The sequence below is a fragment of the Homalodisca vitripennis genome, chromosome X (assembly GCF_021130785.1).
Source record: "Homalodisca vitripennis isolate AUS2020 chromosome X, UT_GWSS_2.1, whole genome shotgun sequence".
NCBI lineage: Eukaryota > Metazoa > Arthropoda > Insecta > Hemiptera > Cicadellidae > Homalodisca > Homalodisca vitripennis.
The window spans coordinates 81,634,001-81,656,882 of NC_060215.1; the positions used below are offsets into that span (position 1 = coordinate 81,634,001).

Below are 22,882 nucleotides of genomic sequence, written 5' to 3' on the forward strand. Positions count from 1 at the left end.
AATTTTGTTTTTTGTTTTTACTACGACGAACATTTATTGTTAAGAAAATCGAGCTTAAAGTGAAAGTCTCTTCTTGCTGTAGTTCTGGGACTTAGCGATGGAATGACTTTGATCATATTCCAGAAAATAATAATGGATAAGTAACTTATCTTCGCAAGAAATATAGGATTATTCAGTATGGTTTGATATCACCTAAAATTATACATATCTCATTTATGAATATTTGTAATATTCGATGTCACCGGACGCCTTGTCCTCCCAACTCATATCGCCCGTAAGTCCGGCACTGAGACGCAAGTTCCCTTTTCTTCTATGGTGAGGAGAGAGAACATCAGATTATCCAGCTTACCGATGTTACTGTCCACAATCCCACTGTTGTCTGTTGTCGAGTATCAGACGGTTTCCTCTCCCCTCCTAGTCCACAGCGCGCGGGGAGGGAGCACGGGAGGGGATTCGGAACTGCTTGCTGATGCAGATTACGGACCCAGCCAGATACACTCGCCAACTAGTGGTAATACAGTCAGCGGCCCAGCGCACGTACACGAGGCAGTTGTAAAACGTCTCAGTCAGTGATGGCAGCTAGACGTTTTGTGTCTTCTGCTCGGCGGACCCTCAGTTTAGACGGCGTGTTCGTGCCCCTCACAACTCCCTTTAATCTGCCTCGACAGGAGATCAATTATGAGAAACTCAACTTCAATCTCAACAAGTATGAGAAGATTCCTTTTGCAGGTAAGCATTAGTGTTTTCTTCCACTACAATACTTATTTATATTTTAAGTCTGTGTAACCAGTTGTGATACCAAATATACTTACCGGTATATTTTATACTGTCATATTCAGGTTTACCCAAACATATTTTAATACATTAATTTTTGTCCAGTAATTCCATTAAAATATTGGTACATTCCCATCATTAAAAAATAGTAAACAATAATACATTTTATAACATTTTATTGTGTAAAATATTTAATATATTAATTTGTGATCTGTTGATTGGGATTTAATGAAGTTTCCAGGTCAGATTATGTAATAAATGTGGTAATGTTTCGTCATCAGAGATTATATGCAATAATAGTTGTGGAACTAATTCATCTATTGGGTTTCTTTAGTGAATCCTAACTTTTAACTATCCTATAATTCTTATTTATGATTTCATTACCACAATACCAAAGTGGTTGCATTTTAATTTTAACTAACTTAAACTGAAATAATAGTTATTAAATTAACTTAAATAAATTATTAATATGTCCAGCTAAGTTGTTACATAAACTCTAACATATAGTAGTTTCATTAAAGAAATAATTGACATCAAATAACAACTCCAACAGAGCTCAAAGGTGTATTTCTGTTACTTGTCTGTTCATTTAATACCAGTCATTAGTAATGACCTTCAATTAAAACTTAAATGTTAAAAATTGCAATAGCCCATGGTTACTTTGGAATATTATTACAGTAATTTGATGTACTTTACAACTTTTTAGCAAAAATAAAGATTCCTGGCAATAGTTGTTCAAGTTCCTAGCTGGAAATCTTATCAGACCAGCCATGGATTCAGGGTCAACGCTATCTTATATAATCTGAAATGCTTTTCTTGTAACCATATGTGATGTTTGTGGAATTATACATTCTTCATGTTAGCTTTTTATTATATTTATACAATGACTAAACAGTTATGGCAAGTAAACCTTTACCATTGAGTTGATGTTTTGTGCAAAACTAAATAAATTATTAAGAATATATATTTTGCTTGATTTTAACTGTTTGTTTTGTTGAACATTACATTGCAGGAGAAATTTAGCTAAGCTTCATATAATTATTTATAATTTTCTCCTACTTTATTATATACTTTGACTACTTGTTAAGTGACTAAACCATAGATAACGTACACTTGCATACATTTGAAATTTAAACTTGGTCAGTGTGTGTGTGTGTGTGTGTGTGTGTGTGTGCATATGTGTGTGTATGTGTGCATTGTTTTAGTCAACCAAAAGTTTAAGGTATTATGGAAAAAAAATGCAAAATTGTAAAAAGATTTGAGTTTGTGAAAATTATTTTACTGGTGATAGTGTTGGTATAATGGTAGTACTGGTAGTACTTTGTATACATAACACAACAGATATGGGATAGCCTACTATTTAAAAGACATCGCTAAATAAAAGTAAATATAGTGTTAGTAACAATTTCTTATTTTCCAAAACGGCTATAATATCCCAAAATACTGTCAATATTGATGATTGAATAAACATACTTTTTTTAAACATTTAAGGTAAAGTTTTCAGGTAATTTTACTATAATTTTATGCATAGTTAGTGGGTACATAGTGAAAGTATAATTTTATTATTGGATACATAGTACAAATTATTCACTTTTCCTATCTTTTACCTTCTTCCTTTTTTTTGTTTATAAATTAAATCGTAGTTCCAAATTTAGTACTGCATGATAAAGTGAAAGTGTTGAGGTTAAAACTTTTATGGTGAAGATGTGTATAAAAAAATGTTATTGAACAAAAATATATTTTACCAGTTTGGAAATTTAATAATTACAACATAACAATTTCATTAAATGTTTTGTTTTGTATTTTGTTGACATTTTTCTATTCTGTTGATATTAACCAATAAACATAACTTAAAAATATACATTTTAATAAACAGTAAAGCGGAATGAGGTACCTTTTGTAATTGTTAGTTAAATAAATGTTTGTAAATTCATGGCACATTTTAGATCTAATATATTAATTTAGGTTTTTCAAATAGCTACAGCTGATGCAGTAGAAATTTCAATTTCTATGCATCTCATGTGTTAGAACAATTATTTTTAACACTCAGTTTTTATTCTTTAAGCTTTAAATTTTAATGTCATACATTTCAATTATATAATATAAAAACATTGTATTATACTAAAAGTAATAGGAGGTTTAATACATAACGTGTTTTTAACAAGATTATTTAAATAAGATAGTAAATTCAGGAACTTTTCGAAATGCTCAAGAGGAAGAATGAGGATTTTTCTACGTAGTGTATGAATTGAAACGCTGCATAAGTAACAGTGAGGGTGTTCAAAACATGTAAAATATATTTGTATGAATGTTTTGTAAAAATGTCAGAAGGATGGATAGTTTCTTGGATAAAATGTTAAAGCTATTTTTAATAAGAATGATGTATACAGGTTATGTGGTGGCTGGATCCAATGGAGAGGCCCCCTATCTGGTGCCAGAGGAGCGAATAGAGTTGGTGCGCCAAGTGCGCCGAACAGTTGACAAGTCCAAGTCTGTAATTGGAGGAGCTACTCATGAATGTAAGTACTTACTGCCTACAAGATAAACATGAACTTCCAAGTATTTTATTGCTTGAAAGTGTGATTTTATTAAGTTTTAACAGGATTATATTGTCAGTATCTCTCATATTTTTAATACAATACTTACTTTATTACTTACCCTTGATGTATGTTAGTTATTGTAATAACAACTTTGTAATATAAATCTGAGTAAGTATTTTATCTAAATTTTGTAGTCTTGGATCCCTAAAATTGCCAAGTTGAAGTGTTTTAAACTTATTAATCAAACGTTTCACATGGAAATAGTTTATATGGCAATATGGGTATCCCAGAACAGATCCAAACTTCTAAGTTATTAGTTCTCAATAAACCATGAATCATCACATTTGTAGAAAAATATAGGAGTGTTACAAAAATAATGAAAGAAATTGTTAGAAATATTTATCTAAAATAATTCCTAGCAATATTATTAATGTTATAAATGAAGGGATTTATTTTAGAAAATAACAGCCATACTTAACTGTTTTGTTGCCAGGAAATTGATCACTGCCTGTTCCAGTACTGACAAGTCTTGTTATTTGTAGTCACAGACAGTTAAAATTAGTTTGAATTTTTCTAGGAAAATTAGTAGTGAAGTATCTAAATGATATTACAACTTAAAAATATGAATATAGTTTTTACCTTCTTGTTTATAGATGTTGTGGAAAATTAAGTTCAATATTTCCCCAAAATTCCATATTTGACTCACAACAAACACGTTTGAATGTTTTATGAAGTAATAAAAACCCTATAATTCGCAAATACAAATATGAAAGTTCCATTCATATAACAGGTCTTATATCACAAAGATAATTCAATTTAGTCTTGGTATATAAAATATAAATGCACTTGTTATTATTATACTTGAACAGAATGCAAAACTAATAAAATATATTTTGTTTTTGAAATATTAACGTGTTTACAAGAGTCCATATTTTTCCATCTCTGCCTCCATTATTTTGTGTCAGCTCTGTAGTTGTGTTAACTTGAATATCCTCTCAGGTTCATGGCATGCAATGCATATCATTGCGGTTTCTTTCCTGCGTTTCCTCAGCAACCATATTGAATATAATAATAAAAGCTTTGAATGGTCAGCTGATAAACATCCAAGATGATGAATGTCAATGGTGGCAAGGTGTGCTAGTTATTCGACCTGAGAGGAAAAACAAATTGCTAAATATATCCGAGCTAGCACAGAAACCATGATGGCCAACAGCTTGCCGCCATTTTTTTAATAGTATACTTCTACCTCACATGATCCTGATTAATCTAGGTAACACTCTCTCTGTACAGCAACGAAGATAGCTTGTGAGCTGTGCAAGGAAATGGCCAAGGTAGGCGCAGATGGAGTTCTGGTTATGGCTCCATTTTACTTCAAGAAGAGGATGACTGTAAGTATTTATATTGATAATGGGATTTAAGGTTTAAAATAGGTAGTGTAATATTCCATTTGGATCTTGATGTTTGTAATGAATGTATTTGTCCAAAATGTCTACAAAGGTTTTTGTATTTGATCATGCTTATTTGTAAAAGAGATCAGATTTATTTCTCTAAGTAAACAAATTTGCTGTAACTTGTTTATATTACAGGAGAGGAAACAAATTCATTTATTAATTTCCCGCTTGCAGTTGAAATTTGTATATATGATAAAAAAAATAACACAGTCTTTTTTTTTAATAATAGGTATATGCAATTAATTTCATTTAACCCTGGATCTGGTAAACAACTAGTAATAATCTAGAACTACTATAGTATGTAAAACATCTTGTTTTCACCTATATCTTTTTGTTTCTAAATATTACAGTAAAATAAAGTTGTATCATATATTAGGTTAATTACGATGTTCCGTGGTTTAACTTAACAATACTTCACTCATCAATATTGTGTAATGTAGATCTGATAAATATAAAGTTGTGATAAAACGCTGATAGCTTCCACTCCACACTCCTTTGAGAGAATGTGTAAATAAAGGAGTTTCATCCTTTCATTCTGACAATTTTGTTTAAGAATAAACTTATGTCATCACTGTTTAGGGAATTCTTTCATAAGACAATCTAATTCAAACATATATTTCTTATCCTCCACAGCAGTATGAATGTTTTTGTAAATATTCAAAGAAATAATGAATATATTTATAAGTTATATAATGTCAAATGACTACTTGCAACCAGTCACTAGTTTTTACTTTCTATTGAAGCTGTTCAAAAGTTTTTGTGTTATAATTTTTGTTCTCTTATGATAAGAAGCTGAGAAGTTCTAATTAGTCCTACAAGGGCCTTTGGGCTGCTTCAGGAGTCACATGATATTCTGGATGGTTAAGGTACACGATAGAGGCTGCCTTCTGTTATATCTCCTTGGAAAAGCCAGCTCTGTACCAGCCCCTCTAGTCAAGACAGGCAGGGTTGGCACACCCTTATTTCTAGGCTGGCAACTGCCTTTAATACTTAGGACACCCCACAAATTTCAACAGTAATCCACCCTAGTAGACTAGACTTATTGATCTACCCTTGCACTCCAATATTTCGACATTTACAGTTAGTGATGTACCGCTTCTGGACATTCATCGGGTTACCCAGATTTAAGTGACACATCTGAATTTTTTCTGTACCCATTGTAGGTTTAACTGGAAGTTATAAACCAGCCAGAAGTGAACCTCCTGGTATTAATGTTATCATACTACAATAACAGTTATTTTATGAAATTTACTCAAATATAATATAGGTTTTGTGTAGAGGTGATAGCGCATTTGGTGTAGTATCTAAAACATAAAAGTATCATGTCACTGTGTTTGTGGTCTCACTCCTCCAAAACGGCTTGACCGATTTGTATGACTTTTTTAAATAAGAAAAGAAGACTTTTTTGAAAATAAATTGTACAGTATATTTTATAATGGTGAGTTGCAATTCCTCCGAAATGGCTCGACTGATTTTTAAGAAATTAAGTGTTCCATAAATCTTAAAAATTACACTCAACGAATTTTTACAATTTTGTAATTATGAGAATATTTTTACACTTAAACTACTCTATTCCGAAGTACCACACTGTTTCACATGGAATCTAACAAACAAAATGTATGCTCTACAAGCAAGGCACACCAATTGATGCGTGCCCCGGCTATTTAAATCAAACATTTTGGACTGAGTATATGCAGTCAATCCAAGGCAGACTGAAGTGCTTCTATCTGTGACTGTTGTTGGTTAATGTTACTAGCCCATTATCATTTCAATACATATGCAAAGTGGATGGACAAGAGTTATAGGCAATAAAAAAGTTGCTGTCCATGAAAATACTACGAAAAACATTATCGAAGTCTCCATTTTTGAATGGCAAATTCAGAGGTGAGAATGTTTTACAACCACTTATTCACATGATTCTCACTAATGTTGTAATTGAATTCAAACCCATTCAATTTCTTATTATATTGGCATTTGCAATGACAATAAATAAGTTGCAAGGCCAAACATTGTCTCTTTGTAGCTTAGATTTGGGCATACCATTTTTTTCGCTGCAATTATACATGGCATGTTCTTGCGTGGGCAAACCATCAAACTTATTTGTGTTGGCTAAAGGCAGACTTACAAAAACATTGTATAGTCAATTGCTCTTTGAAATTTTTATTGACTTTCTTAATTTAATTTAACTACTTTACAATAAAAATGGATATGTCAGTCGTGTTAATGAAATACAGTAAATTGAATTGAGAAAATAAATAGTTGGAGTGACTTTTTATTGGTAGTCATTGTCTACAGCGCTCCATTCCTCTTTCTATCATATGGAAGAACAATGTTGGATCAGCTAGTAAGACTATAAATTTAATCAACATTCTGCAGCTTAAGAGTTATGCCATTTTTATTTATTGTACCATTGACTTTAGTTAATTTTGTACCAAACAATAACAATGAACATTGAAATTCATATATATATATGAATCAATCTTCCGGTGAGACTTAAAGCGATTGTAGATATGTTTATTGTATTTAAAAATAAAATTTTGAACTAAAAATATGTTTGTTTTTCACTAGCTGTTACCAATCAGATACTCATTCCTTGTTATGAAACAACAAAAGTTTGCTGTGCAGTGTAATGCGTTAGAAGTTAACTTCATAACTTTTTTACACATTTAGTTCACTTTTCTTATTATGATTGTTTTCAGAATGAAATTCTCTACAATCTGTATTAGGGAAAACAATTTGTTTATTGGTCATTTAACAATGTTATTGGACATCAAACATTTAAGACGGTAATTTTGTTTTTAGATTTTTGGCAAATTTCATACTTTTTCTCAAAAACTGTTCACACTACAACCTCTAGAGTGGTTTTATTTGATTTTCTAGGTGATTTTCCTTATAAACCCACCTTATTTGAGTTAAAAAGTAAGAACAAACCATTTCAGAATCACTTAATTTCACCAGGTGAACTGAAAACAAAGCAAAATCTTTCGCCAGCCATTACTCACTAATGGAGTGTTTCCGGACCTACCTTTATATGACATTTTTTTCTTATTTTTAGCTTCTACAATCACGTCTTAAAATATTTTACCATATTTCTGACTTGCCCTGTGTATATGTTTATCTATTTATTTATTTATTATTACAAGTTTATATTATATATATATTATAACTCAATAAAATTGTTGATTTAAAACCGATTATTTGGTACTTGTTAAAATGTTATGCTATTCACAAAAAAGGTAAATGTATTTGTTATAGGATGAAGCAATAATGAACCACTATACCAGAGTAGCTGATGAGTCTCCAATTCCTGTAGTTATCTACAATATGCCATTTGTTACTGGAATAGACATTTCTATCCCTGTATTAGCCAAACTTGCCCATCATCCAAACATAAGAGGAGTGAAAGATGGTGATGTAAGTATAAATAAACAAGTTTTGATAAAATATTTCTCATGCTCTTAGAAGATTACTGGCCCAATATAACTCCTCCCCTACATGATTTTGCTTTAAAATAATTCAACTGTATGAACCAAGATTTCAGAAGTCTTTTTATTTCTTATCTGGGGATATCTTCTTTATTTCCTGTGCTCATCTTTTGCACCGCTTGATACTCTTCTTAATCAATGGTTGTTGATAGGTTCATGATTTACTTATCCCAGCTTTGTGTGAAATAATTCTTCTAGTAATCATTGTAATTTTTCAGTCTACATATTTTTTAATACTACACTAGAATTATTAACTTATGTCCTAGTTTTATTCACTTAAGACAAGGATTTTAGGAAACATTTAATTGCACTTGCTTCTTTCTAAAAGGACATTTGTGTTTATTTCCGGAGTGATAGGATTTTCACGATCCTGGGCATCCTTGGACTTGTCTAGATGTAAGTGACACTCAGTGTTTGCTGTACCCAGTTCAACTGGAAGGTAGAGGCCTGAAGGGGAATCCCTTGGGTATAGTTCAATGGTTATTTATTCTCATTATTACTAACACTTTTATTAAAAATTAAAACCTTTTAAATGAAAGATACAAGATTTCTCAAAATTACCTCTTTGATTATCTCCAACATGGCTATTACTTGTATTAATCTTATAATTACATGTTTTAGAGGTGGAAGTAATAAAAGGACACATCTTTTAATTGTTTTAATAAATTATAATATTCATACATTCATTAAGATTTATAATAGAATGAAGTTAAACTGATGTCCAATGCTGTTGAACAAAGTGAAAAATGGAATATTATTACAAAATCTATTTTCTAATTTACACCTATGACACAGACCAGTATATTTTTACAAAATTGCATTGTTAATTACTGAATCTAGGTATGCAGGTTTGAAAATTAAAGGAGTGTATATAAAACATTTATTTTAACTTTCTGATTGCATTTTTACATAGTAAATAAGTAAATGTGCCTTTATGTTAAAGTGTTCCTCAGTTATAAACTGCTTTTCTTAACAAACTCAAGTCAAAGTAGCTTAATTACAATCTTAATAGTTATATTTCACAATAAGTTTGATTAGTAATGTTTGAACGTTTTAAACTCTCTGTAGTTCTTCAAGACTACTTACTGAGCAAGTTTTAAGGAGACCAGGGTATGACACTGGACTAAACCAGAGTATACTTTCCTGATTCATCTCAAGCCTCACTCTGAAAGTGAGGTTTTTGGTCGTGGTAACATGCTCACGTTGTAAGACCCCATTGTAATATCAAAGCTCCTCATTCAGGTACTGGGGGTTCTTGAGTTTGATGGTTTTGTAGTCATGCAGATGTTCAATATGTCGCAAATATCAGTAATGGGAATCTTGTTATCATATTCATGATAATATGGCAGATGGTCACTATACCTGAGAGAGAACACATACCTTAAAATAGTGTTTTGAATTTGTTTTTCTTTGCATCATGAGCTGTGATACTTTCCCTATGAGCTGGGTAGCAGTAGTAATACTGTCAAGACTAAAATACTGCATTAGTTGGAGTTTAACAGCTTTTGTCAACAAACATACATAAATAATATAAAGGCCTCTCAACCTAACAAGGTTCACTGGATATTGTAAGACATGTGGTCAGAAAAAGAAATCTCATTGTCTAAGACTACCCTGAGAGTCTTAACCTTCTTACACATTAACAAACACTCTGCGTAGAGTGGCTTTGTACCATTCTCACTGAGGGCCTGTATGATCTTGTGGTGCTAGATGTAAATTTATGTATCCGTGTTTATAATAGCCATGAAACTGTAGTTATGGACAACTATGGTTCTTTACCTTTCCAACAGTTCTTACTTTTGCTTTTTTAGACACCTACAAAAGTGTGTACCGAAACTGTTGACAAGGTAAAGTACCATATATTTGGCTAGATGTAACACAGTGCATTTGTCAGTTGACAGTGCAATTGCATGTTAAATTCAAGACCATTTTTAGCCAACCAGATGGAAATATTTTCAAAGTCAAATTTTATTTGAGTAATGACATCCTGTACCAGATCAGGATTATAAGATAAATGCGGCTGACAATCCATCATATAAAAAAAGAGGATTGCAGTTCTTTACTCAAGAAAGGAAATCCGAAGTGTACCTACAATTAAATATGTAGGCCCTCAGTACTTCATTGAGTGCTAACACCTTGTTTTCTGGTAAGAGTGATTGATATCCTCAAACTTGTGACTTGCATTCTTTCAGCTAAGTATGACAACGTTAATAATATCACGATTTTAATAAGAATAAGAATATGTTTTATTGTCGTTCAGGCTTTCAAAAGCATTGACAAATTTATTTATATTGAGCAGTATTGCCACGTCACTAACCTACTTAAATAAATAATATAAGGATATTTAAAGTTACAACAAATAAGTCAATAAATAAAAAACAGTTAAACATGTATTGCTTAATAAAATCTTAACAAACTTAATCTCTATGAAAACTAGAGATCAGAGTACAGTAGAAACAATATAAGTTATATATACATAAACCAAACATATATTTATTTATTAATAAAATTAGACAAACACTTATTATAAAACGTTAATAAATAATTAAGTACAGTTGCACAGTATAAAAATAAATTCTTAGTTTAAAAATTGGTCACAGACATTAAAAAAATTCATTTAAAGAATAAAAGGGATTATTGAGTAACCACTTATAAAATTGGTGTTTAATTATCTTCACTGAATGTTCATTTATAAGGTGAATAACCTTATTGTACACTTTAACAGACAATACAATGTGAATAGATAAAGATTTCCTTAGTCTGTGATACTCAATTACTGCCTTATTCTTATTACGAGTATTGTGGTCATGAATTTCATTTGTAAATTTTAACAAGTCACGATTCATATGTCATGATTCAATAACTACATTGAATATTTATTTGAAAAACCTCAAGGTTCAGAACCTTTTTATAAATTTTTTGCCAATGGAGATGTGTTTACAAACGCTCCACTGTGAGTGTTTTGCCAGAGACAGGGTTAATGATAATTTTTCTGAAACATGTTAGAGCTACAATTTTTAAATATGCAAGGATCCCATGTAATAAAGCAGTTAAAGAAATTGTGTTTCATCCACAAAAACTGTGAGGTACCCTGTATTATTTCATGAGTGTTGTATCTTTGCTCATTGGTCCCATATGCTTCAGAATGACAAGGAGTGTTAAGACTATAATCATCTATACCTCAAAACATGGGCATGGATCTGTGGAGCCATTATTTGCCTCATTAAAGAATAAATAATTTTGATAATTTGCTTTAGAGTAACCAAAATTAGAAATTGATTCTAGAATAGAATACAATTTCAGTCATGTTTTTTTTAGAAAAAAAAGGAGGCCAATCTCTTGTACAGCCTTATTCTGCTCATCATCAAAGGACACCGGCAGAGGAACTTACAGAATAAGGAGAGTCAGTACAGTACAAGGTTGAGGGTGCTGATAACAAGTGCAACGATCACAAACAGGATTAGAGCCTGCGCTATCTCTAACTCAGATCCAGAGTCCGTCTTAGACTGCTCTGCCAATGGCTCTTCCACCATGCCCCGTATGAGTTACTGCTGAGGCACCACATTTGACGTTTAAACAGATTGTTTAAATTTAATTCAATTTTTCCTTACTTGATCAAAATTATCTTCTATAAAGATTCCCTCCTTTTCATAACAAACCATAACAGCCAATTTATGTCTTCAATGAGTAATGTGACCAATTATGTGACCAAACATAATATCAAATCAGTAAATAAAACTGTGGATAAAAATTTCAGACTCTACATACTTACCATTGAAGTTCTATGGTTAAGTATCAACTGATACAGGTGAAGACACAAATAACAGATAATCTTCCTCGCCTGTAGACAGTATACATGTCTGTGGGTCATATTATGAACAACTGTTATGTACCAATACAATGATTTTGGTTATTGTCTCAGTGTTGTATTACCTCCATCGTTTTGTCTAATAGGTTCGAAAACTTGCAGGCATAGTCATGGCTACTAAAGGCATTGGATTAGAATTTGATGTTTTGGCAGGATCAGCAGGCTACTTACTTCCTGCTCTGCAAGCGGGTACGTACCTTGAATAGTATGTTTTTATAAATATATTTGTACATGTAGGACTAAATGCATTTCAATTTCTAACACTAATAAACACCATAAACACATTGTGCATTGAGTATTCTCATGCATGTTAATATATAATATATTGTTTTGTGGGTAATAAGAGTATTCAGACTATTCTGAACCAGAAATAGGCAAAGGTAAAAGTGAAGTATTTCTTATTTTACTGGGCAAAGTTAGTCCTCTCTAAAACTTAACCTGGGGACCAACGGCTTAAAGATGACCTCCATACAATCACCAGTTGCTGGGCAGGCAGGCTGCTTGCAAATTCAGAATTGCTTAGCGATCAACCGTACAAGTAGCGATACAGGGCGTTGCTTAGCTTGAATATCATGTGATTACTGCTGTAGCCTCCAGATTATGCCACTGGCATTTTCTTATACACATTAATATATTTTAAGCAAATAAATTATCTTATTAATAAATAAAGAACATTTACCACACATAATAAAAACAGGATGTAAAACACTTGAATGTGATAATAGTGAAATTTTAATTATGTAAACGAGGGAAGATGTATTAGCAGAAAATGACAGTCACCCTACATTAGCGAAACTGAATTTTTAGTATGTAACAATTAAAAAACTATTATCATATATCATAAAGTATTCTAATAACTGTAAATTTTTAGAAAATAACTTTTTACATGTTTATAATTTGGCCTATGCATTTTTAATTTTGTGTTTATATTAATAATGAAGTATAGATTAAATTAAATATGTTCCCATACCTAAAATGTCTTTTAATGTATCTAATGTTTCAATAAACTCAAAACTAAAATCAGATTCCAAAATAGTTCTAGATTTGTTGTAAATTTAGTATTTTACTATTTATTTTACTATATGTTTTGGTTACATATCCTTATAGCACTGTTAATTTACTACAAAACAAAGGTTTAATACTGTTTGATTAGCAATAGCTTTCTCCCTCCTTTTCTTTCTTTTCAACTCCCCTTTTTCCCCTTTAGTTTTATAACATTAGTACAGCGTAGTACTATATATAGTACAGCAAATCAAGTACTATATATAGACTATAAACAACCTGCTTTTATGCCACAGTCTTTAGGCCCTTGTGGACACATTTTCAACATAATTAATCTAATTTTGATAATAATGATATTGTGTTATTGGTTGACAATGACTTTGGCATAACCTTTTCAAAGTTTAGATAAATCAACATTTAATTTATTTGTTACGGTATTATGTTATGTATTTACCATACATGATTCTTAAGCCTCTTTCTGATTTGATTATGGTATGAGATTTACTGGGCTTCTTTTAAGCAACTCTGATGACATATAAGAGTAGTTTTAAAGTTTACACCAGCTTTTTCAAAACTCATATAAAACTTTGAAAAAGCAAATTTTATGTGTTAAACTTAAATGTTTTCTTCTTATAATTATGGGTCTGTTACTCGTAACACGTCTTTACAGAGCTATAGGTTCCAACAGGGCGATTGAGACCAAACCAATCAATGTCAACTTGAAATTCGATACTCTGAAGTACGTTGTAAACAAAACTTGATTTTGGCCAAGATATAAAATATACAAATTGTATAAGGATGTGTTATGTCACAATTACGAATATCAATCGTTAATACAACCTATTCAAAGATGTAAAAACTTTGTAAAAAATTCACTTGAAAGTTTCAAAAATTTTAATGTTTCTGGGGGAGGCCCCCCAATTTCGTCTAGACCCTCCCAAAGTATTTTCCTGGCTACGTTCTTGCCCTGTTCTACTATGTTTCTTGTGTGTGTTCATTTGTATAAACAATATTTTATGGTCTGTATGCTATGGAAATACCATTCAATAGTAGCGATATAGCTTGTTCATATTTTACTTGACAAACCTTGATAGGATGCTCTGGTGGAATCAATGGGCTGGCAGGAGCTCTTGGCAAACATGTCTGTGACTTATACACACTGGCCAGTCAACACAAGTGGAATGAAGCTCTCAAGGTGCACCTACAGATCACCAGGATAGACACTCTGGTAAGCATATTTTTCACTATATAACTACTTTCATTAAATACTTATGTGGGGAAAACTTAAGTTAAATTAATATGAATTTTGTTGTACCTGTATTACATAAGTTTATATTCAATCCCATTTTCCAGAAAAAAACTATTTAAATGGTTATTTAATTAAACATAAAATTAGGGTTATGTAAATGCTCAGTGATAAAAGAACCTCCATGAGTCGGGAGGCTACACATAGTGACCTCCTCACTTTTTACCAGGTCTTGTTTTTGTTCTCATAGGACAAGAAGCTGGGAAACCTCTCATTGAACTCATTTCAAGAAAAACTTTACACTTGCTTCTGGATTGACAGAATTTTTAATGTGTATAAGGTTTGTGATAGGGACTACCTACTTTCGAGAACCATGAGGAAGGGGCTCTATATCTCACAAGTCATGTCACATTGAAAGAAGAGGAAGCTAGATTTGTACCACCAACTCCAGTCAAAGAGGGTAGAGGCAACACTCCCTTATTTCCAGACTAGTAACTTCTTTTAACACTACTTAGGAAGCCCCACCAATTCTAACAGTCATCCTCCGCAGTAGACTAGACTTATCAATCTTGTACCCCAATATAAAGTTGCCCAGTGTAGTAGGTTCAACTGGAAGGTATAAACCAGCCAGAAGTAAACCCTTCTGGAGATTCTGTCCAATTAGTGGTTTCAACAGCTCTCATTAAACTAAATTTTGGATGAAACACCTGTACTGGGGTCTTTATGTCTTTTCAAGTTACCACGTTAAAATCATATTTTATTTTTGTGTTTTCCTATTTTGCAAATAGTCATAAATTCTTAACGGTACTGGTGATTACCTTAAGTATCTAAACTATTATACATTACTTTATGGCATTTGGCCCAAATGGATTTTGTAGCTAACGAATTTACGATTCTGTATTATTATTTCCATCTCAAAGTAAGACATAATCAACTTTTTGTGGTTCGTCAGTCCGGTTTTTAGCTGCACATGATTTTTGTTCCTCCCTTTGAGAAGCAATGTAGAATCTGCAGGTCTGAGAAGTGATAATGATATTTTCAATTGAAGTTTTTATGATTTAATTAAGGTCAATGATAGGGAAGGTTTAACTTTAATTTTATTTTTACCTATCATTGTTGATTCAAAAGATTTTCCGTTTGTTCTCTGTTTTGTTCATTTTATTTTTGTCAATGGTTAAGTGAGCCAATTCCTATGTTGAATAAAACGGAGGGTAAGATTTACAATGGTAAAAAAACCCTTCTATTTAATTCTTGTGATTTTTATGCACGTCTTACATGTCTTGGATTTACAGAGATGGAATATAAATGCTGTAAAATTAGGATTTACAATTACATTCTAAATGTTCATAGTGTCTGAAATATAGAAGTGGTAAGAGTTCAGTCCATAGTATATCAGTTTATACTTAGGTGATTTAGATTTAGTAGCCTTGTGTTGCTTTGGACACGACTGTTACAGATATCAGCATTATCTGAGTAGACTTTTCATGAATGGATAACAAAGAACCACAAGTCATATCCTCAAACCACAAGAAGTTTAAGAAAATGTGATCTGGTGAAGCAAGAATCACTAAAGAAAACACAAACCTGATCGTGATAATGACTGAGCTAAAACAATCTGACTTACTGTCCAGATTGAATTAAAGTCTTCAGGGAAAAACATGGCTGGAAAGTGAAATGTTGTACTGTGAATCTTTCAGTTACTGTTGGTAGCATTGGTGGTAATGCTGAGATACAAGTGCTTTGTAGATGCCAATGAAAGTTTGCAGCAAGAATCAAGTTCTGAACTGGCTTTATAGTACACAATAGTGGAGAATGGCTGGTTAAATATCTATATAAAACACCAACTTAATAAGCAACACTCAAAATTTAAAAAACCCTATTTACTGTATATATATATATATATATATATATATATATATATATATATATATATATATATACATATATATATATATATATATATATATATATATATATATATATGGGCAATGACATCATTGCTGTTTAATAATTTCATTATTTCTTGGTTGCTGTATTGACCTCTCATTGCTATTGCTGTGGTTTTATTGTGCTTTTTTTATACACCTTTATCATCATTAGTCAACAGCTAATTTCTCTTCATCTACAATTAAACATTCTGTTCTATCTGACACAAACACCTTTCCACAATTACTAAATTCTTTGTGTACAGCAAAAATTTCTTTCAGTAGCATTAGTTAGTGGTTTGAATGAATAATTAATCATCATGACTTACAATGCCCAGAATCACCCAATAGACACGAACTTTGTCAAATAATTCTTTCGCTTACAAATCATATCCTTGCCTTGTAAATACTTTCTGGCCACTAACAATAGTAAAGTTTTTTTGGCAGTAACTGCCACAAAATTAACACTCTTTGACTTCAACATGCGTAAAATCTAACTATCACAGACATGCAGGATCCTGCAGACACGAAATGAAAAAATGACTATCAGGCGAAGCTAGGACTCTCTACCACTTAAACTTATAAAGAAAAGAAAATTTGTATATTTACATCAATAACTAAACAAAAATCCATTGATTTAAAATTAGAATACTTTAAATAAATAACATGGGCATCATAATAAGTATAAAGCACGGTTTTTATCCAGGAATTTGTTAATTAAATTATAACATAATTATTTTTTCCTGCACTATTGATGGAAAATGGATGAAATTATGACCTGTCTTAAATAATTTATTTATTACATACTTCACAGTTTGGAATGCATAGTATTGTGGAAATCAAAGTCCTTTAGCAATATCGAAGTTAAATTCAGGGTATACTCAAGCCCAGTTTAAGGTGTAGGGCCTTGAAGGATGCCAAGTAAAAGCAGGTCTCTATGCTAAGAGAGTAGTCCTGCACCTAAGTGTTCCTTATTATTATTGATTTACTGAGGACACAAAACACACACACACACACACACACACACACACACAAATAATCTCGATAATGAAAATTATATTACATACACCCACATTTACTTGTGAGAAATCCAATGTTACATTGTAAAAAATGTCAAATTGAGGCAAAATTGATAATTTTTTATAACTTTGTATTTAGAATGCCATTTAGATAACTTTAGATGCTTCTTTCTTTACTCAAGTGAACTCATCTGGCGTCCTATGTGACAGTGACACTAGATTGGTGCCAAACAAACTAAACACCATTTTCACATTCCTGAATTAGTGCATCAGTGAAGAGTAAAGATATTTAAATCGGTATCAGACGAGAATACATGAAAAATGCTGTTCTCTCTTACCCAGTCGCTGCTGATTACTTTTATACGATCCACGAAATCTACTTTTACTCTAGTTCTCAACTAACAGGTGGAGTATTTTGACACACGTCATTGTAAACAGCCAAATATCTCACCAATTTTAAGTATGAGTACAGCTGAAGTCTTGGATCCTCTTAGTTATCACATTCAGGAAATATACAATGCTTTGTATGAAGTCTCTCAAGACCATAAATTGAATACATTTGGCAGAAAATCTGCTGTAGGAGTAATAAGAAAATTCCATACTTTGTGCTTTGCCTGGTAATGTGGGACGATATGCTTTGTAAAATAAACTTGGTAAGTCAGACCTTGCAGACAGTCCTATGTAATTTACAAAATTCAGTGGATCTCATGAAAAATATCCATATATTTTTGGAAAAATATGAAATCTGATGAAGGTAAAGCACTGGTGCAAATGTTGAGTTCTACTCCATTCCACGAGTCAATTCTGTGACAGCATCAGATTTCAGATGCTGCACTAAGCAGAAGGTGAAACAAAGCTGAACATTACATTCACAGCTAATGAAGATATCAATAGCATTATTATTGATGCTACAGAACTTGGAAAAATAATCAATGTTTCTACTGAATTTGAAAAAAGAAACTGAAGTTTGACCAAAGAAAACTTAAAGACATGTTTGCTATCATAGTGAGGATGAACCCATTCAGGCTAGAATTAGTATAATTCAAAGTGAAAATTTTACTTGTAGTTTTAATATTTCTTTGTTTTCCTTGAGTCAGCAATTTTTCTTGCTTAAAGAAAGTTTTGAACTCATGAGTAACTACAGCAAGAGTCTTTAGACTCTTAGTTCTTTACAACTTTAAGAATCTAAAGAAATGGGACACACAGGATCTGAAGATGTCTTCACACATCTTCATAGTGTTCTGTGTGATAGAAAATATGTGACACAAAAAGAGTTGAATTGTTCAATGAGCTAAATATTTTTGCACCAAAATACACACAGTTTTGGTGCAAAAAACTGTACTTTCTCCAAAAGTTGTCCGATTGACACCTCATCATACACAATGAAAAATGATTCAATGGACCCTTTCCTAATGTTCATGTTTCTCAAAGAATACTGCTGGCACTCTCTGTCTCAGTGGCCAGTGATGAAAGAAATTTTTCTAAGTTGAAACTAATGAAAACTTAGAGTAACCATTTCTCAAGAATGTTTGAGTGGACTACCAACAATGACAATTTAGAATGATTTACTAAACCAACTGGACACTGATTACATTCTCAACAAACTTTCTACGGTGAAAGCAAGAAAAATCCCTTTTTAACAGTATTGTGGAAACATAGGATCAAAACTATAACAGTTAAACTTCATATAATGAATTATTACAATCAGAATAAAGTACTGTAGTTTCAGGTGTCTAAAACTATTATTTTATATACATATTTGGTACCAATCAGAAGCTTGTTTACTCTAGATGTGACTTTTGTATATTTTAAAAGTATCCAAGTATTTTTGTTTGGTTTAAAACAGCTATAACTAAAACACATGTGTTGCCCATGCAGTTATTGTTCACTAATCAGCTTACTATCAACTTATTTATTTATGACCATATACAATTAAGTAATATTGAAATCGCTTGTAAAATTAGACTATTAAAGAAATTTATACAATGTGTCAGGCTTTTTGTTTTCAAAACAAGCAAATGGAGCAAGCTTGAAAAATTAATGCTCTCACTTAACACATATTTTTGAAATTATTAAAAGAAAATAATTATATAATATATTATATAATACAATAATATTGTGTAATAGTTTTTCCATCTTCAGCAACTACTTTGAAGAAATAGGCATAATTTCTCTCATAAAATTAAAAAGAAGTTAATTTTAGTATAACATTAAAATGCAGTTTATAAATGGCTTCCGATCTATCATTTTTCAACAGACAAATTGAGGCTGAGTAACTGTTTCATAACACATATGACTTTAAAATATATATATATATATATATATATAATATATATATATATATATAATAAAAATATATGATTGATGCTGTTTAACGAATATTTAAGCATGTGTAAATAAATAAAGTAAATATTTATTTATAAATTTCTCTACAGAGGGTCCTTACTACTCTACCTTTAAGGGAAGAAAAAAACCGGCTCTGAGTATAACATGAAAACAAGAATATTTTCCGAGCAATATGTGAATGAAATCTCTCTAAATCCTGAAAAGTATCTAAGTGAAAAGTGGGGTTTGTACTGAGCAATATCTGAATGAAATCCAGGTGTGAAATAGGCTAAGCAATAAACAGCAATAAAAACTTAAATAAATTGTCAGAAAGAGGATTGATTGTAAGATATAAATAAGTTTAAAATATTTGTAAGCAAATGTCTAAATGAAAAAGCGTTTTACTATCTGAATGAATATTAGGCCTGTGATATTGGTTCTTTAATTTCGTAATTTTTTTTTGCATTTAGCTTGGATCACCATTAAATTTTAAACTTTTGTTTTATAGTTTTAAGATTTTAAGTCTGAGTTAGCTAATTTCTATTATTTATTATTGGTACATTGCAGATTAGTCTTTGGTCTCATGAGTTACTGTATGTGTCATGTTAAAATTACATTATTGCCAACCCTGTGATGTATTCCAAATTACTTTATTTACTGTGATTACTTTTTATAAGTGAGTAATTTACCTAAGTGAAGATATCATAACTTTTGCAATGCTCTTATTAATTTTAAACATGTCTGAAATTGTACCAACTCTTTACTACTTAATAATTCAACAAAGTCCAATGTAACTTATTTGGTTGCATAAGAACTAATAACGTTATCTTGTATGTTGCAATATCTAATTGAAATCGGGATATGCAACAAATCTCAGAGATTTACAGCCTTCTTTGTGAAATATTCTTCCCCATGTCGATCTATTTCATTTAAGAACAAGGAAGGTAAAAACTTAATGCTTTCACAGTCAAACTTTAATAACTCTTTGCACTTTATTACTTTTTTTAAACATGGGATAAGTACTGTTAATGCTGCTGAAAACAACTACCGTTTTTTACGCATCTATATCAAAAGACTACCAATAACTAACCAAAAGTCTAAGCCCAGATTTCAGAATATTTTAGTGTTTGCTAACTTTCTTGGTAACAAATTTAATTTAATTCACTTACTTTCCATACAATAACTATGGAATTTTGATAGTCTTAAAATATAACTATACCTAAGTTAGAGTCAGTCCACTTTAATCACAAAAATAAATTAGAAGTTGCCTACAAAAATGTAGATTTAGAAAATTCCAGATTTTATTTACCTGGAATGATCATTTTGCTTTTTCCAAATAGTTAAAGTCGATTCTTTACACATCCCTAAAATTAGTATGTACGAGTATAGCCCTCTTGGTTATAGACCAGTTATTGTCTTTTACATTGCACTCTTCCCTGTGGGATCTCATTATTTGGATTATTCTCCAGATTCATGGTGTAAAAGTAATTCAACGTTTGATCCATCAAGAGAAACATTTTTTGAAATTCACTGAAACAGTATCAAACTATCCTTGGAACATAACACAAAAATCAACTCCATTGTTTTGGAACTTGTATTTTTGTGCATGATTTATATATACAAGGATAAAAAAAACACAGATTAATTATTCAGTAAAAAGGTAAAGTACTACTAACAGCTTAAAGGTGCCTTCAGAATCACCACCAATGGCCGAGCAAGCCGGTTACTTGAAAGGATAGAATCACTCAGCAGTCACCTATTCAAGCTAGACTCGGATAACTGCCATACCCGCTAGATAACACCATAATTTGGTAAAAACTTATCCCAGTTCCACCAAATAGAACACAGACATAGGAAATAGTCATAATATGCACTAGTACTCTCATCTGTCAGACTTTGCTTTGGCTTATCAAATAGCCCTTACTTTGGTCATTGTTGCAAAGTACACCACAAACATTGGCAAAATCAAGCTCCTAACTTCTATAATAGTTTTACAGTCCCCTTTTAATGCATTTAATTTATAAAAAAAAGAAAAACTTTCTAAGGGTAAAACACAATTTTTATATTATAGTTTCTGACAGATCTGAGCATTGTGAACCTAATTGTTTACTTGGGATTATGAATTTGTTTAATGGATCCAATTTCACCATTGGCCTCAACCTTTCCAACAATGATTCATAAACGACTTTCAATTAAAAAATATTTAGTTGGGTGTATATTTGTTTTAGAAGGCAGACACATAAAAAATATAATAATGAACTTGAAACTAGGTTTCATTGACAAAGAAATATTATTAAAGTCAGTTCTTTGTTTATTTGTGCCACTCATAAATTAGTGACAGGAAGTTGCTCTTGATCACCTTGAAGCTCAACAATAAGGCTTCCATTAAATGGTTGACAGGGTGTTGCACACCTCAGCTAGTTAATAACTTGCTTGTTTAATAAACAAGCTAGTTTTTAACTTGCTTGTTTAATAAACAGTTTATCATTTTTCAGCTGTTAGCAGAGTTGGGAGTACCAGGACTGAAGGCAGCAATGGACATTCTTGGTTTGTATGGAGGTCCTTGTAGAGAACCGATGTTGCCCACATCTGCTACTGACATCCAGAGAATTGAAGCTACTCTCAAGGAAGACAATTTCTTGTAAAGACAACAAGACAAGACTGCCTTCCCATAGTACACTCCTTTGCTTTAAATATCAAAAGTAATTGAATATTTACTGAGGCTCTTGCAACAATTGATTTTCATAATCTTTTTATAAATAAACATTATTAAACTGTACAAATAACTGTTTATTTATTAACACTAGTCTTTGATGGTTATTGAGTTAAATGAAATTTCAATCTAATCTGGAGACTTTTAATTGCAATCACTAGTTAAATTGCAATGCATATTTATTTTCCATAAACAACCAAGCACTGTATCTCAGAAACCATAAAATCTACTCACGTTTGAAATTTATTTTGATTTTGGCTCAATACTCTCTAGGATTACCTAAAAATTCACTGACTAATTTGATATGTTAATGATGCAGATATTTCCAATTAAAAACACAATATTTTTCTGGATTGTTTATTTTACATTTCAACATCATACCCTTAACCACTCAAATATATTTTAATTACGAACATTCTTTGTAAAAGGCTATACTACAATTTGCTTTTTAATCATTTGTATTTTATATTCATTTAAACTATAATGATATCTTTCAACTCTTAATTGTTTATTTTATTATTTATTCATGTGTGG

The 22,882-nt window shown here is 31.3% G+C and overlaps 1 protein-coding gene across 1 annotated transcript; it reads left to right on the plus strand.

Moving 5' to 3' along the window:
* The first annotated feature begins 477 nt into the window (after nt 1-477).
* On the plus strand, nt 478-22,414 carry LOC124369256 (4-hydroxy-2-oxoglutarate aldolase, mitochondrial-like). Its single transcript, XM_046827151.1, has 7 exons — nt 478-729; nt 3,165-3,293; nt 4,605-4,702; nt 8,021-8,179; nt 12,205-12,307; nt 14,215-14,348; nt 22,131-22,414. The coding sequence occupies exons 1-7, from the start codon at nt 573-575 to the stop codon at nt 22,278-22,280; spliced, it is 930 nt and encodes a 309-aa protein (XP_046683107.1). The 5' UTR covers nt 478-572; the 3' UTR covers nt 22,281-22,414.
* Nucleotides 22,415-22,882: the final 468 nt, after the last annotated feature.